General features: G+C 40.2%; 1 protein-coding gene across 4 annotated transcripts in view; it reads right to left on the bottom strand.

Moving 5' to 3' along the window:
• Positions 1 to 17,790, bottom strand: part of LOC113504618 (RNA-binding protein Musashi homolog Rbp6) — a 453,082-nt gene that overhangs the window by 18,277 nt on the left and 417,015 nt on the right. For all 4 annotated transcript variants that reach the window (XM_026887011.1, XM_026887012.1, XM_026887013.1 and 1 more), the window contains exon 8: positions 12,906 to 12,988. In XM_026887011.1, the coding sequence (XP_026742812.1) occupies positions 12,906 to 12,988 (83 nt within the window). The remainder of the gene's footprint in view (positions 1 to 12,905; positions 12,989 to 17,790) is intronic.

Here is a 17,790-nt window from a genome sequence, read left to right as displayed (position 1 = left end):
AATATGCTGTGTACTGATCAAATACAATTGAAACGCCCGCAGTAAAATTAAGACCAAAAATAAATTGAAACTTTGTTCATTTGATGAATCATTATGGGCTGCCGGTTTTGTTATATTAATTCATTGTTTGTAGTCGTAGCTATAATAGAAATCAGCAGAATAACGCAAATATCTTCTTCAAGACCGAGCGACTCGCAAAATTATGAGAGAAAAGGGGCGACGAAATCGGTCGACAATCCGTTATGCTTCACGGTTCGAGTAACAAATTGAATTTTAATTTGCTTCACCAAGTCAAGAAGCTTATCATTGAATACTTATTATACAGCACGACAAATTTTACGAGCTTCGATGTAATTATTCCCTATCATTATGTAGAATCTTACATCTTGTTTCGTTACGGAACCTGAGACCGAACCTGTTGATGTCGAATTTGAAAAATAAACACATTTTTCAGCGAAAAGTGGATAAAGCCGATGAAAAATATCGGCAAGTTTAAGCGGGGCTATAAATAAATAAAGCATCAGCGTAATCCCGACGCTGAACCACGGACTACGAAAACCAAAGTAAATTAATGTACCTCATAATTAAACCCTACGTTTAATCGATCCATTAAGTAATTTTAACGAACAGTATGGCTCTCTTCAGTGCTTGTATTTTCTTCCCCCGTTCCGCAGGGGAGGGTTGGAGGCAAGTATAAATTACCCAATCTACGTTAACCTAAACCTCTAGCATTAGAATTTTCGCTACAGTGCGACTACATCACAAGCAAAAATATGTAGGTTTAAATTGGTAGAAACCGAAAGAGAAACTCCTTTTGATATAATTAAAAAGAGTGTGAGTTAAAACAGATCGCAACGTTTAAAGTTCCACCAAAGCTCCCAGTTACATTTTTCATAGTGGTGCATAATCGCGACGTGTCCTCGTTCGGCGCGGGGAGGGAACATAAACTCGCGTCCACATTTGTCACGCGGCCGTCACAAGCCGACAAATGAAGGCTTTGCCACGCCGTTCGCGCACTTTGTGCACTTTGCACAACTTTCTGCGTCGACATGGAACTACGTGCCTTTGCATTAACGTGGGGAAGTAAGTGAGCGAGGCTTTACTGCGCTGAGTGTCTTTCCACCAAGTTTTATGCCTAGATAAGGCTGAATAATCAACACGTAATATTAAAGTTGGGGACTGAGATTACGGCGGCATGTAATAAAGCACGTTTTCATCTACGTTGTGTATGTAAAAAAAGTTTAGATATAAAACAGAATTAAACACAACTGCGGTGTAGAGAAGTGTTCTTGTTGAGCCAAAAACAATGGAATTGTGTTAGGAATATTGGTGCTAAATCGTGTTGTAGCATGAACAGTATTCCTCGATCGTCTGCGACATAAAAATAGTGAGTGTCGCCATTTGTCAGGAGCGATAAAGCTTTACAAATGAACAGGCGCCTACGCCAGCAGCGGCCGCCAGCGCCGTGGCCACCCCCCATTTGTTCGGCAACACGCAACCAAGGGGACATGCCAGATAAATGCCAGCCTAACTTAAAACTCAGATAGGAAACATCGTTTGTTATTCTGTCACATGCACCTCCGTGTAACACGGTCTATCTAATTGAATGGAGAAGTCGAGACGAAACACGAAAACACAATCTGTTCTGTGTAATCAGCAGCGGAAAATGATTCCGTTTTAAATCTACCTACAATAATACGAACAGCCACGAAGAAAATTCAGCGAGGGGATCCGACGTTAATTGATGTCGCGTCGCTGGCGAGCGGAGTGGGAAACAAAAGCTCACAAACAATTCGCATCGGAGTTCGCAATCCCGATCAAGCGTTCGAGATCGCGACGCAGTTTAATGACACGAAAAATAACAAAGGTAAATTGTATTTAGCCCCCGCTAGGTAGGCGCGCCCTCCCGTCGATATATCGATCGCAGTCGGATCGAGTGTTCGACACCGACGCGAAGATCTCGGTTTAACCGAGCGGACTTAAGATGTGCTCCAGTGCGGCGTGGCTTAATGCCGCTCGAGCCGAACCACCTCGCGGAAACCTGCTCCTAATCCCATCGATGTATGAGAAATTTAATTGTTTCGCGAGAAAACACAGCGTTTTATGCTCCACCACCTCGGCTGAACATTCGCACGTAAACGTGAATTAATACGAATCTGAAAGCAGTCATTAAATTTTCGCTCGATTGATTTTGAGTGAAAACCTTTTAAGGTAAAACAGTAATGTCAATAAATTCGACGAAGAAGAATCGTGCCTACCTTTTAAGAACATTGATTTTGTATTCCAATAGACGGTACCGAGTATTTGTTTATACATAAATTATTAAGTGTTTGTTTATAATAAATTATTAAGTTTCTTGCAATCAATAAATAATCTTTGTTGTGATACATTTATGAAAATTAATAACATAACTAAAAATCCTCTTTCCGTGAACTTTGAACTTTAAGAAGAAGATTTAATAAAAGATAAATAATAGAATTCCGTGGGTAATACATTTACTTATACAGTTAAAAGGCGGAATTACCATTTTATCCATTTGTATAAAGGTACTGTGGCGTACAATATTGTGTGTAGCGATGAGTTATTACTGTCCGGGGCCAGCCGCGACCCGTGGAACAAAGACGCTTGCATTAAGCGACGGTGTTGTAAAATGATACGGAATACGAGATGTTAGTGGGCGCGGTGCGGGCAGCGTGCGGCTGTACGCGTACGCTGACCGGCGCCGCACTCTAAACATCAGCCGACATTATTCCAGATTCCACTCGCTTCCTTCCTATCTCAACAAACTACAGAATAAAGACAGTCCTAAACTACACGCTTTCTGACCGACTCGCGTGTGTGCCGACGTTAAATGCATTTTGTAAGATTTTGCGTTTGTTTCTTTGCATGTTTATCCATTTTACTTGAAATACTTGTGGAGGACTATGGGCAGCCGGCCAAATAGACAACTTTATAAAAGGATAAAATATCTCCGCTCTTCCTAAACGAATATAAATTGGCGCTATGAACGAGTGGCATTTTGATTTGAATTCGGAAACGGGCGCGATAAAACGAGTCCAGAGACTTTCTTCTAAAAATGTGAGACGATTTTCATATTAGCGGCCTAACGCAGTAGATATAAAAAGTCAAGAAAGTACTAAGCAAGCAACTTTGCTGGAGAGTAATGCGGTGCGGGCGTAGCGTACGAACATACGTGAGAGATAAACGGAGACGACAGGGGAGTCGGCCGGGAGGGGGAGATAGGAGGAGGGGGGGGGCGGTGCTCGGAAGATAAGTTTATCAGGGAAACCTCTCGCCTTCGTATTGACAGAGCGTCGCAAGCCTGGCCCTGATTGCCGCTAAGCGGAAGCCGGGGCGTGGGAACCGGAGGCAAGGTAACAGTTCCAGAATTACATATTTACTGAGATAAAACTGTAAGAGTAAGTTCACGTGGATCTAACTCAATCAAAAATAAAATTCACTAAAGAATAAAACCTTTGTGCTGAGATTTAAAAATTCTGCAACGTTAAGTCGGTTTGAATATTAGTGCGTCGGCATTTCAAGAAGCCGACTTTATCTAGTCGCTTGCAAATACTAAGATAACTAGATAGCTCTCAGGAAAGTCCTACGGCGAATGTAAGACATTACGTAAAGGAGATGAGTCACAAATCTTGCGCTCAACAGGTCACGGATAATGAAATACTCTGCCGCACCCCGGGAGCTCTTTCCATATTTACGTAACTGTTGTTCGAAGAAATAAGATAAGCGCGAGTCGACGTTTTCCGTTGAATTTCGGCACGGTTACTTAAAGTGTTGGAGTGTTTACTGTGGGGGTGAAGAGGAGGGACGCGTCTTGATGGGCCGTAATGCGCGAAATTCAAATCAGATATAAGCGATCGAGTTGTCGCGGCGCGTCGCGTCGATAAGCGGCAGCGTTACCTGCAGCGCTCCGAGCCCACCGCGTTGCACACGTTTATAACGACGATACGATATTCTCAAATGTAACACAAATTTTCCACACGATGCCCTTTAAAATATTCGAAGGTGCACGCTACGAAACATAAATTATATTTCTGTTTATCAATGTTTACGACACAACCCTGTCTCCTGTGCCCTGAAACAATAATTTACTGACGCCTACAACATGTTTTACTTCTAAAGACCTACTAAGATATTCACTTTAACAAGTCAACTGCAAAGACATGTAGTCATGTAGCGAAGCAAATGAAATTTACTTGCACAAATATCGAGTGCATACAGCCCATACACAGGAAATAATACTCAGTGTCACATTCACGATGAATTTTAAATGAGTACCGCACATTCACCGTCATAGAAATGTTAGTTAGACATTAAATATTAAGGGGTGGCATACACGGGTGGCGCGGCGTGCAACATTCATTGCGCGGCGGAAGCCTGTCAAACGCCCACGGCTATTTCTGGGAAATCGATTGCAGTCGATGGCACCGACGAGTTTGTTACGCGAAACCACCAAGACGTTTACTACGGGCGCCTTATTGCCACCGATATCGATATCGAACACACCTATCGATAACGTCTTATTCCTACTATTTCCTTATCAGCCTTTCACGTAACTAACTAGTCGATTTTTAAACATGCGATGCAAAATTAAAAAGTAAACTGAGCAAGGTTTTTAACAGTTCTGTTAGCTGTTGCAGCGAAAAAGGACAAACAACTTGGATAACTTCTAACATAATCCAATTTAATAGTTGAACAAACAAAATACCAATTAAATTGAAAGCAAAACGAGCAAAGTGTATATTGGCAGATACTCAGCGGTATTAGAGGCGTTTGCAATTGTAAGCAAACACACGATTACCGAGCACTCGCTGCTTAACTAATTCGTATCACGCTTAAGGGCCAACTCGAACATAAGGGAAAAGAATATTACGATTGTGAACGTCCACCGACCGTAGTTTGCCCAATTGAAACGAATAAAGAAATTTGTATATTAGCTCAGAAATGAAAAGCTAGTAAAAGTGTTTCCATGTACGAATTGAAAGGCTCCAGAAATTCTTTCACGAAATTCAAATAAAATTGCAAACGATGTATTGGCTGGGCGAGAGCCACGTTAGTGGCGTATGAGTGCAGTTTGCATTAAAGTAATTGTTGAGTGTCGTCCGTTTGTGGTTCAATTTGCGAAATTAGATGCTGTTATACACGGCGAAGTGGCTATTTTTATTCATCAAACAACATTGCTTTCTTAATTAAAAAATCTACATGACTTTTGAATGGATAATGAATATGGATGCGATTTTATCTCATTTTATTTCCATTTTGAATCGCGTTTGAGCTTTTAGCTCTTTAAATTCAATCAAATCGTATTGGTTTCGCTATAAAGTGGATTATAATATTAAAAATTAACATAAATCAAAAACTTGTTCATCAAAGAATGGAAAGACAAAGCTCAACTTAGAAGACAAATTCAGGTGATATTCAGAATTAATAACAGCCCGCGAGAAAGTTTATGACGCACGTACATGTATAAGCTGTAGCAATTAGTTGTAATTAAGTAGGTTGGAGGTCGGGCGCCGCTTGCCTTGTCACACTACCGACTAGATTAAGGTCTCCGGCACGCGGTCCCGCCGCTCGTAACTTGTTTTGCATGAATCTGTACGCGACTTTCATATGACTCTCAGGAGGAGACTTAGTTCAGCACCTCTAATGTAAATGAAATTGTGTGCAAGAAATAAAGCAGGGCTTCTTGGCCGCTATTTATCGCCGCTCGCGTCTCCTAACTCCGCCGTAATGGGAATGTGGAGACGACGCGCCGAGCGCAGTAATGAACCGGCCTGCCTTAACGTATGGCCTTTATTGATGACACCCGCACCCTCAACATTGTTACTACTTTATTGTCACCCTACGCAGGCATAGTTTCAATTACGCGACGCTTCTTACGATACTTTACGGCGGCTCGCGGCGGCGGTCGGATCGTTTGAACACATGCCCCGATGAAATCCTAGGCTCTCTCGAGTCCCTTTGTTAGCTTTAATTACTATCCAAAGAGGTCTAGTGAATGGGTAATTAATCAAGGAATAAGATGGATTACGAACTGGTTGATATTGAATATGAATGATTAATGTATTAATTTTGTCACATCATCTTTGATAAATTAGGTGAAAAATTAACGTTGTAAGTTTGAAAATTTTCATTAGAATTCTACGCGAGTCACTAGTCGGTTGTTTTATGTTTATCGATTAATCCAATCGAAATTTGTATTCGGAGATATTCTGATATTGGAATGTTTTGGTTATATTAGTAATTATAACGTGATTGCCGAGATTATTGGTGTGTAGGGAGCGAGTGCTTGCCGCGGGTGGGGGCTGAGGGAGGGGGGGGGGGGGTGTTGCGGCTCGGTAGAGGCGTGTGTACACGACTCGAACACAAATTCTGTCGATCGTTAGCCGTACCACGTGTGATTAATTAAATTTCTTTCACGCTTCGAATTTAAGTTCGAGTAGAAATCGTTAACGGCCGGAAAGGCCTGTTGAGCGGTAATTTACGTCTTTTCGTTCGACTCTACCTAGTTGCGTCATTTGAGAATTGCGTGCTGTGTGCCTTATAACCATTAAATTTATATACGTATATAGGAAATTAGGTAGTTGTTCAAATAGTGATTGCCGTCAGATTACGATCGCAACTTGTAAATTTTGCCTTAGAAAATATTAAGCTTTTTACTTTTTATTTTACTAGTGTTATTAATGTAAAATTAATCTGTTATCCGTGTGGGATCGAAATTATTTACGTTAATACATTCTTATATTAAGTGCTTGACGAATAACTATAACAACTATAGTTATATAGCGAGTATGTTCACAGCACTTTCCTACAAGTTATATCTATGTATCTAACAGATATGAGAAAGTTTCATATCGTCACACAATCAAAACTTTGCTTTTACAATAAAACGATTACACCGCTGCCGCTGGTAGTATAGTTTATAACGGTGGCTTCCCGAAACACCTTATTCGAACAAAGTTAAATTAATTCAGGAGTAGGAAACGTTGGATACAGAATGTCGTTACCAACAGTGCATCTAGTACGTGGGAGTATCGCCCCTTTTATTAATGGCAGGATGACATGTGATGCAGACTCTTTGCCCGTAGTTACACTCAATAGCAGCTTACATTTGTAAACATTATTAATTTTAATATTATCATCCTATTTAGCTGTTAATCCGAAGTAAAAAACATAATATATAAGCTGCTTAGCGAAATGATTGATTAGAGCACGCAACGCGAGAAATAAATGGACTCATGTTGGACGGACTACAGGTGTTTGCTCAGAATCAGGTTTTTGTACGTTTGATAGTAGACATAAGAATAACTCACAAAGACTAGTAAAGCCATTTGAAATGAAAGTTCTTTTATTTCTTTATAAGTAATGAAAGCCACACATTCAAAAACATAAAAGATAAAAATTCTCCCAATCAATCTCTCTAGTCAAAGAAGTTCTTCTAAAGGCCAAGTTGCCAAGAATAATAATAATTCTAAAGTTATTCTTTGAATGCAAACAATCTAAATCTTATCAAAGAAAAACCGCAGACAATAGATACGCAAGTAAAGAATAAAATTCAATCTTTTCTACTTACTACACAAAAGACAAAAAGTGAAAATGTTCATTTCGAAATATCAATCCGGTACCCTATATTCAAGTTTCGGCATTCAAACGAAGTCCTTTTTATACTTCAATCATTACATTCATTCTGAATAAAAAAGTTAGAAAAGGACTAGACAAAATCCATCCAAATCTTGGGCCCACAACTTGCCAATTGCAAGTTTCAATGAAAAAGGACGGTCGCACCGACCGCCTGATATATAGGAGGCGCAAAAATGGCCGCGGACGAATCGATAAAGCTTAGAAGAAGCGCGCTGGGTCCTGCTAAAACGGGAAGTTTATGGTAATCACGGTTGCGGAGGAGCTTGTGATTGATTGTTGTACGCGACCTACTGCGGCCCGGTCGGCCGGTCCCACGCCTCTCTCCACTACCCCGTACCTACTACGTACTTCCACACGTGTTTTCCGTTTTGTTGTACAAGAATAATTTTCGTTAGCGAACCTTTTCGCGAACGTGTTCACCAAAACTATTTATTAATGGCGCCGGTGACTGTGTGCAATAGAAAACCCTCCTCTTATCTGTCTATCTATCGACGCGTCCGTTACGCGTGGGTGTGTAGCCATTCTTTAATGCGGCAGTAACGACAAGGGTGCGACTACCAGCCCTAAGGCCTGTTCAGACGCTAAGAGAAATGGCGATTGAGGATCCCAAGATTTAAGTGGCAGTTTCAAATGTGCCTACTTTTAGTGTTATTTCCTAAACGGAAACCATTTGTTTGCCTCATGCACGATCGAGGAGAAAAATTTACGCAATACTCGAGTATTTCTCAGAAGTGTTTATGCGAGGAGATTGCTCCGAGCGAAGTGCATTTGCGCCATTATATTCGTATGTATCGTTTTGTGAAATGTATCTGAATATACGAACGTAAACTGCAAAAATATTAAAACCTGCATGCATGCGCCTAAAAAAGATATGTTGGTTATGATTCATAGAGTACTGCTGTCACGTTGGTTTGGAAAACCATTAGTTCTATGTTCAATACCCAGTACCCGTTAGTTTTTGAAATAGTCCTGAACTGGTTGTATTCGCTAGAGCCATTTACGATGCGAAAATCATTGATACGCAGAGCTGGGAGCGCAAGTTTACAATGCGTGTATAGTGAAAGGACATATTCGTGTTACATTTTCCTTCACAAGCGAAAAAACAAATCCTCGACCAAATATGACACGAGATTCGGCAATTCGTATTATAAAAATATCGCTGTCTCAACTTTAAGCGATATGTCTCATAAAATATATGGTTTTACTTTTCTATTCCACTTTTTTGGTGGTAAATGTCCAACTTGTATGAAACTTTAGGATCCTGGGAAGCTAAATATTTAACGGTCTTCGTGACAGAAGGCAGTGTTATATCACTCGGTATATCAGGACGTTTAGTGGAATATTTCTGGAGCCCAAACTTGATGCGTACACCCTCATATATCGTGTAGCAATATGACTTTAACAGGTGTGACCTCGTAAAGAAGCACAGGTGTACGCGTCCCAGGGACGGTTAAATCCGGCAAATAGAAATTGATGTTAGTAGGTGAAATCTAAACTACACTATATTTTAGCCATTTCGAGGCGCGTCGGTGTTTTGTTGTTAAAATTCATGGTAAGCGGAAGCAATTAAGGGAGTAATATGTAAGGACGTAATGGAGTGACGGGAATTTGTTGCCAGCGTTTTAATGGACGCCCGTATTTATGTTTCAAAATGCAGCTCTGCGAGCCTCACTGTCTCCTCGCATTAATAATTATCACAATCATTTATAACGCAATTACATCCACTTCAGTGTCTTATTAAAGCGTCATTATATATTTATTACTCTTAATAAAAACTGCAATGTATTGTAAAGTTTTTAATTACAGTTTACAGTTATTACATTTCTGTGCAGTAAATTGTTGCCAGTTGTCAACAGAAAATATGTAAAAGATTCATCAAGCAACAATTTAATTTGTACGTCTTCAAAATACATTGAAAAGTGTCAAGTTACAATTTAAATGAAAATTACAATTTAGCGTCGCCGTTTAAATCTCCGTCATTTACTCCATGGTCATTAAACTCCAAAACCGTCAAAGAAATAAAGATATTTTTTATTATGCAAAGTGAGCCGCGGTATCACCCTATCACTTCGTGCGGGAAGGCGGAGCAGCTATTAGCTTAACGACCATTTTAATATAAGAGATGACATATTAAATTTACGAGGGCGAGCTACCCGTAGCGTAAACGTCGACGCTGACGTGACGCCTCTGTCTTCTTTATTGCGTACGTAAATATAACTATTAGATGTGTTTATGATATGCTAAGGCGAATTTTTAATGGCCCGAATCGTTTACGAGTCACGTACACTCTGTATAACCGATGATCGTAACCTTAATACTCTGTCGAGTGTCAGGCGTGCGTTAAACAAACACTGTTTATTCTTTACTTTGAGACTCAAACGTCGCGAGTTGTTTACAAAACCGTGTAAAAACTGAGCCGTAACATTGATCATTTTCTCCGACACGCTACAAAAAAGGGACGAAATAATAAGCGATTAGTTTCCCGCTCCGCCGTATATACATTACGCGGATCGCAGGGAGAAAAGCTTGCTTCATGCACACCTCTCGTTTCGCACGGAAGCGAACCGTAATTACTCTAAAACACTACCCATTTGTTTGATGTCTTTGTTCGTTGTTTGCTCCACTTAGGGCGAGCATCACCCTTACGATTCCGCCCGACACATGCCGTGAGTTTCGTACAGCCATTAGGTGCGAGACAATGGGGCAAGACACAAAAAACAAGCATTAATAATCAGGAATATGCATCGACAACGGGAAAGGGTGGTATCTGTTCCCCAGCCCTTTCAGCGGGGACGAAAGATAATGGCGATGGAAACTTCAAGCGGCAAAGACAATGGTAATGGCTCGGATAGGTATAGGCATCGTGACGCCGATTTTTCGTACTTTTTCTGCGTACCGCGCTATGTATAGAGCAATCTGTGTCGGGTTCCATTGTGTCTGGCGGAGAGCAAGAGTGATTGAATAGTTTAATATCGCTCTCATTTGCAGACGAAAAAAGGTAACGTGACAACGTCTCATTACAATAATGAACAAGCGGTAAGGTTATTATCACAGTTTGTATCAACACTTCAAAGTAAAAGAACGACAAAATGTCATGTTCAGTAGAAATTATTCGTGATATTTAAAACCATTGATATTCAGTGTTGACTAGGTTATGTTTGCTTAATTATTCCTTATTGTGCTATCAAACGTCGCGTGGATGACCACAGTTATTTTATTATGTCCCGAAATTTACATTAAAATAATAAAGTGGCGTTAAAGCAAGACAATAGCTATGTTGTGTGCGTGTTGTAGTCGGCTACAAGTTAATCGGGGGCAAGCTTTATGGGCGCACATGATTGTAATAGTCTTGTAAAGGGTGACTGGTAATGTATTACGACAAATGGACGGCGCTAAACGTTACGGCTCAAGCCAAATAAAACGGCACAATACTATTCGAAACTTTTCCTCAATCAACGTTTGTTTCACCGATGCTAAGGATAGTGACTGCTACAAAGATTTAATGGTATTAAAAATCGAACGAATGCATATTGTTAAAAGTTTAAAGTGAACTAACGTAATTTCAAAGCGAATGGAAGGACAAACCGGACGGACTAAAGCGCTAACTACAGCAATTAAGCCGTTAATCTATCCAGTGTTAGCAAAGTTCATGGGTACATCTGGAATACACATGTCACAGAGCCGCCCCCTCCCGCGCGGTGGGGAAAAATCTAAACACAGTAAAAGCCGGCTTTAGTGGCATTTTATTGGCTCCATTTGGAGCCCCGCCAGCTCTGTTCCTTCGCCTCTAATTGATATCTGACCGAAAACGTTCACTTTACGTACGTAGATTTCTTGTAGACAACTATTTCACGTACAGTTTAATCAGTCAGGGACTATTTCGTGGAAATGAAATGAGTTTCTCTGTATGGAGGTTTTGTTTTTACATTTGTTGTTTTCCTTGCCTTTAGTGTACAGTGATGCATCGTTTAGATGCAGGAACATTGAATAATTTTCCAATATATAAGGAAACAAACACACTAAATATAAATTTCATGTGAGGGATTCAACATTTTACTGAATACGCGAATCTAACTAAAATTTATATCGAAATTCGCAGTGCGATTGCATTCGTATTAGATCTCTACTCCACTGAACAGTGAAATACTTTGATTATACAATTGAGGAAAATCGTCTATTGATTAGAATTCATATTTGTTTTAAAGTTCGACACTTTTCAATAACTTCGACTAACGAATGAATTTTTAACGAACTGAATTTATCGAAAGTATTTTCCAAATCAGTTCGGGATTAATTAATTATTATCCATCGTAACTTTTTTAGGAAAGAAAGAAATAATGATTTTAATTTTTTAACACTTTACGTAAATTGATTTACTGTTTTAAAGTTGAGGGTACTAAGCTTTACGGAACATTCCAGACTGATTCTGGTATTTCCTTACATAGCCTTTAAAACTTTCTCCGGCTATCGAATTCAAGTCGGAATTACAGTCGCAAGTCTGGTTTGCGACTTCAAATAGCACGTTGCAGTTCCGAATCGTACTTCTATGTAACAATTTCAAGTTTCAAGGAATTCTAACTGAAGCAAGCCTAACTGAATTATCTAATTTTAAAATTACTCTAATTCTTAATGTTTAAATTAGTATGCGAGTTATTAACCACGCGGAGGACTCTGACGTCGTTCAACACACTTAAAAAAAATCAGCTGTACTGATATTATCACGATTTTTTCCTTCACCGGTTTAGCAAGTGATAATTGTTAAAAAAAATCTGCCGCCTGCCGAGACCTTTGATTTGATAATACAAAAGTCCTATCACTGGACTGCTGAACCAAATAAACGTAAATAAATAAAGGATAATAATTATTTGCAACGTTTGAACTTATTTATGAAAGGCAAAGTTCACCCTAATTGTCTAACATTCTAAGTTTGGATAACATCTAATCGGTAAAGTATGAGAAAGTTTCCGAAGTAAGTTTAAAGTATTTTATTTGTAAGTATATTGATGTTGTGCTGTCATAAAATGTTGTGTTTATTTCAAATGGCTTTACTAAAGTATTTTTATACTAGTCTGTTATTTCGCTTGAGGTATAATATTGTCTTTATGATAACCTTCGTTAATAGTAGCTGACTTCGTGATTTTTAACTAGTATATGTAACAGATATTTTTATTCCTTTTGAACTAAAACACTAAAGATTGAAACAAGTATTTTTTGTTGGGGATTTTAGAAAACTCTAAGGTACTTACCATTTTGTTGTTTATTTCGTGAAAATGTATTTCGCACACTTTATCTACTATGTCTTCACTTTGAAACGTGACAAATCCGAAACCTGGAACAAAAGAAACATTGGATTAGTTACTTATTCATCTATATTAAAATATTGTTTATACAGAACGATTAATTATGATTATAATAAAAGTTCAAGTAAAAACAACACTGATCGATGGCCTCAAGCTCTTAAGTTTAGTTTGAAGTTTTTACATTAATTATAACCAGTGTTGGAATTTAGAATACAACCTCAGAAATTCAGTCTGAAAAGTTTTCGAATTTATCGTCGTTTAGAGTTATCAGAAACCTTAAACGTCTTAGCTTTGATATCGTTTTAATTAAGGGCTATTCGCGTTAATTTCAAAAGGCGCGTCAATCAGTTTCGACAACACCTATCAGAGTATTGTAGTGGGTCGACCCCGGCAGGCACCTCGCGACGTCTTTGTGCTCGCAATTTAATAAAACTTGGGCCCCCGCCGCCGCCGCCGCCGCCGCCGCGGAGGCACCGGCGACAAACCAAACAATACCTACACCCTCGTTTAAACGCCCCTAGACATTCACGTGGCCGCGCCGACGACCAACTTCGCCGATATGTTCTCCGTCCGACTCAAAAGATCGTTCAAGTTCGCCCTCGCACGATTCATGAATTACAAATTGCAATTTTGAGTTTCGCACTCCAATCGCTTTCCGATATTTACACGATTCCATGCGACAACTTACGTCCTAGCTTACAATCTGTCGCACAAATAAATCCGTCGAGTTCGAAACACGGCACTCGGCGCGTCGCTTTCCCCGATTCGTAATCACCTGACGTAGACCAAGTTTCCGCTTAAAGAAGCAAACACAACAAGGCGATGAGCAGGCGTGTTTCTGTCTGCTAACGATTAAGACACACACACGTGACGTATCCACCCACGACAACAAATAGCATTAGTGAGCCGCTCCGCAAACAGTTGGCGGCGCCGCGATTATGCTGACACGTACACGAACACCGGCCCCGTATCGCTCGCACAAACTTTTGACTCGTCCCATGTCCACGTGTTGATATGGGCACGTGTGAGCGACATACATCTTCATGACACGGGATCAACGTCGTCAATTCCAAAAGTTATACAGAACTGTTTGAAAACTGAACTTGTCCGACATAAGCCGTCAGCGACGCGGCGCTAATCGATACCCTTGTAAATGTTACGGCCGACCCGATACTTATAATCTGACAGTGCTGCTCTTTGTTCATATTTAGTTCATCACCTTTCACGACTTCGGCTGGCCTAAACAAACGGCACGATCCGTCCGCCGAAACTAGGGCGCACTTGGTATTTCACGCGCGGCCGGGTGGCTTTGCGTAGGAATCGAGGCAAAGATAGTAACACCCCGAAAAGGCAAATAGGGGTTCAATCGAGTTCCGTTAGATGACCGTATTTTCTTTATGCATTATAAGGTCGGTGCGGTATATCAAGGGAATAGCTTCTGCGTTATTGCTTTCCCAATAAAAACGTTCGGAAACAATACCCCTTACATAAAACATGGTGTCGGGGAAGTAGTAGAGAACTTGATAAAGCTTTGTTTTGATGCTTAGATTATGAGCCATGGAGTCGCAGAGGACAAATATTATGTAGTTGCGTGGCGAGTGGAGCCGATTCCGCTTTATTTATGCGGGTCCGCAAACCGGATAAAGTAGGAAGCGAGCGACGTCGCCGGCCGTCGAGTAAACTTATCTGCGGGCGAGATGGTTGAGCAAATATAAAATCGGACCACACGATCAAGCTAAATGAACTTCTTAATAGATTAGTGAGGTTAAAATCGTCCATGTTTTTCTGGCATACACACAAACTGAGCAAATAAATACAATACCCGTAAAGTTCGGAGATGAAACGTTAAGAGAAAAGGGAGAAATAGCATTGTCACTGACCACGTAAAAAGTTTTGGGTTTCGTGTTGCCTTTGTGTGCTCGCTCTAGATAAATGGGGTATTTTCGTGAAATTCGTCCGCGTCACTTCTCGTAACAATGGCGAAGATAAATAATCTGTGCGTAAGAAAAGGATTCCGTAAACATAATTATTTGAACTCGCAATTGTAGCTGTGAAACGCTAATGAAAGTTCTCCTGGGTCGCTTCAGGAATTAACTTTTTTCTCCGACTTCAATTACACGGGGCACCTTTACTTTTTAAGTGGAATACTTTAATTAAATCTAGCGGCGTATAGGTGACCCGCGTCCCTCTGCGCTGATTGGTCTAAGATAAATTAAACTTATTGTTCTCTTCACTTTTTTACTTTTAAACGCAAAACAAAAAGTATTATTTAGTAACTGTAGTTCACACAAAAAGTGTAATTCTTACTCACCCTACTAGGGTTAGAAAAAATAACATAAAATATTTCCTTTCCTATTCGGATATAAATGTGTCTCTGCCATCAATAGGCCTATTTCTCTCCCCCTTCTCGCTTTGACAAATACGTGAGCTGTGCTAGTGTAGCTATGTAAACGGCGACCGATTTTTATTAATTCCCATCGAGTTCGCACCTGCGATATCGGCGCTCGTTATTTTAATATAAGAAGCGAGAGGTTGAGGCAAAGATTATGAATGTGTCTCCCGATATCGGATATCTCGACACATCTGTCGGGCGGCACGTGGAGCTGACAGTGGGCGGCCGCCCGCGGAGCCTCCCCCGCCCAACCGGGGCCATAGGCAGTATAATCTGCCCCGCCACTGTATGAAACACCGGCCGGTGGCGTTTATGGCGCTATAATAACCGTATAAAACGCGACTTATTGTAGGCGTCGATAGCGGACGTTATACAACCTTAGCCCTCCACTTTGTGCCACACCGAGGCCCCGCTCTACCATTTTTTCGATGTTACCTTCGCCCTCCCGAATGTTATTATGGAATTTATTGCGATATCTCCCACTAATGTAATTCCAGCAGTATTCATTTGTGTAATTGAATATTACATTAGTACATAAATTATGCAGGGGATGTCTAGAGGTATACACCAAATAAGAACACGTTAGTTCGCCTTCGCTTCGTATTTTTGTTGGCACCTTAATGCAAAATTTCTTCTCCGACATGCAGATTTTCTCAAGATGTTTTCCTTTACTGAAAATAAATATTTACCTGCGCTGCGAAAAATTCAATGGTGCACAACGTGGATAGAACGTGGCTCACGTACGAGATTAATTCTCTATCGATCCTATCAATAGGTACATGAATTGAGTATGGACGATGGCGCTCTAGCTCCACATTTTTGTATATTTACTTCTTGTCGTTTCGACAACAACAACTGTACACAAGTAAATAAAACAATATCTTGTTACGGACAAAGTGAGTCAACAGGACTCATTGTAGCGTCAATTTTGTTTTTGTACGGAATAAAAGTAATGTAGTATGTCCACGATAACTAGCAAGTTTTCATTAGGAGCGAGCTCAACAAGCTCTCAAATGATCAGCGGAGTTGGCCGGTGGCCGCGGCGCTCGACGTCACAACTTTTGTTATTGCTTCGCTTCATTATTGTAATACGAAATACGCGGCACAATAATTAAGAGATACTCTTCTATCGCCCCTTCTGACGTAATACTTGGCCCAAACTTTTATCAACTGGCTCTCATCGTGACAGAATGTTTGCTACGTAAATAATTGCCGGATTGCTTCTGAGCTCAGCTAATAATAACAAGTTAATCACAATAGTTATTATCGAGAAAAATACTAGGTTATAAGAAAACGGGATTGCCTCCGTGGAGGGCAGTAACGATGTTGTTTATTAGAAACCTATTAGCCGATCATTTGTTTCTATGTGGGCAGCCTACCTAACTGCCTTCGTATCAAAATTTCATATCGAATCACTATGGCATACGCTCGGGCCTACTGGATATCGAACTGGTGCCAATCACTTTTCTTAGCTATACGTTCAATTAATCACAGAAAAATATTGCGACGTGGTGGGTGGATGCGGCGAAAAAATGTATAACATAAAAAGTCTCAAGCACCTAATACGAATTTTATGTGTATAAATCACACTTAAGTTAACCGGAGAGCGAAACGATTCTTTCAAGTTATTTTCTTATCCACATTACGGTAGAACATTACAGTCTAGTTTGTACTAATGGATGATTGATCGCTCTTTCATACAAGTTCTTATTAGATATTTATTTCTGTTTCAAATACAGCTCGGTATGTAGGTAAAAACAACATTCGTACATTGCGCGGCTGCATGATAAAGTAATCTATTGGATTCAAATAGTTGTTCGTAATAGCCGCATCAAAATAATATGCGAATGCAGTGCCAATACAAATACGCTCCGGTTCTAATGTATTCGCTGCGAGGTGCAAAGTCTCGAGGTGAACTTTCGGTGAGCTAAGAAAATGGGAAATAAAAGCTGGAAAGAATTGGCTCATCCTCATTTTGTCTATTGTTAAGTTGAATAGGACACGAACTATCAAGTTGCGAGACGCGCTGATTGTGTGGAGACACCTTTATTGTCTACGTTCAGGTAAGTAAAACAGAAACACTGCTCCGCCGGCGCTCTCTCCGTCAAGATGTTCAACTTTTAAAATCCCGAAGTTTGTCCAAGTTGTTTTATTGCTTCTGAAACGTTTTAAAGCTTTTGACACAAAAAGAATTTTTGGATTCGTCTCGAACTGTTTGCTGAAGTATTCGCAACATGATTTCTAATGCAAGTGTACAGTTTAGTAGCGTGTTTTCGTACATCGTATTTAATGCTTCACGAACATGAACGTCGGAGTTGTTTACTTGAGATTTTCCGGGTACTTATCAAAAGGCGTGCAAGGAAATTATGCCATAAATCAAACACATCGTTTTTTTAGAGCGATCAGTAACTGGAGAAATGTTTGTGAGAGTGGCCGTCA

Source organism: Trichoplusia ni, chromosome 22, assembly GCF_003590095.1.
Source record: "Trichoplusia ni isolate ovarian cell line Hi5 chromosome 22, tn1, whole genome shotgun sequence".
NCBI classification, from domain to species: Eukaryota; Metazoa; Arthropoda; class Insecta; order Lepidoptera; family Noctuidae; genus Trichoplusia; species Trichoplusia ni.
Note: the sequence above shows the minus strand (reverse complement) of the source record. Positions and strands in the feature narration are given on the sequence as shown.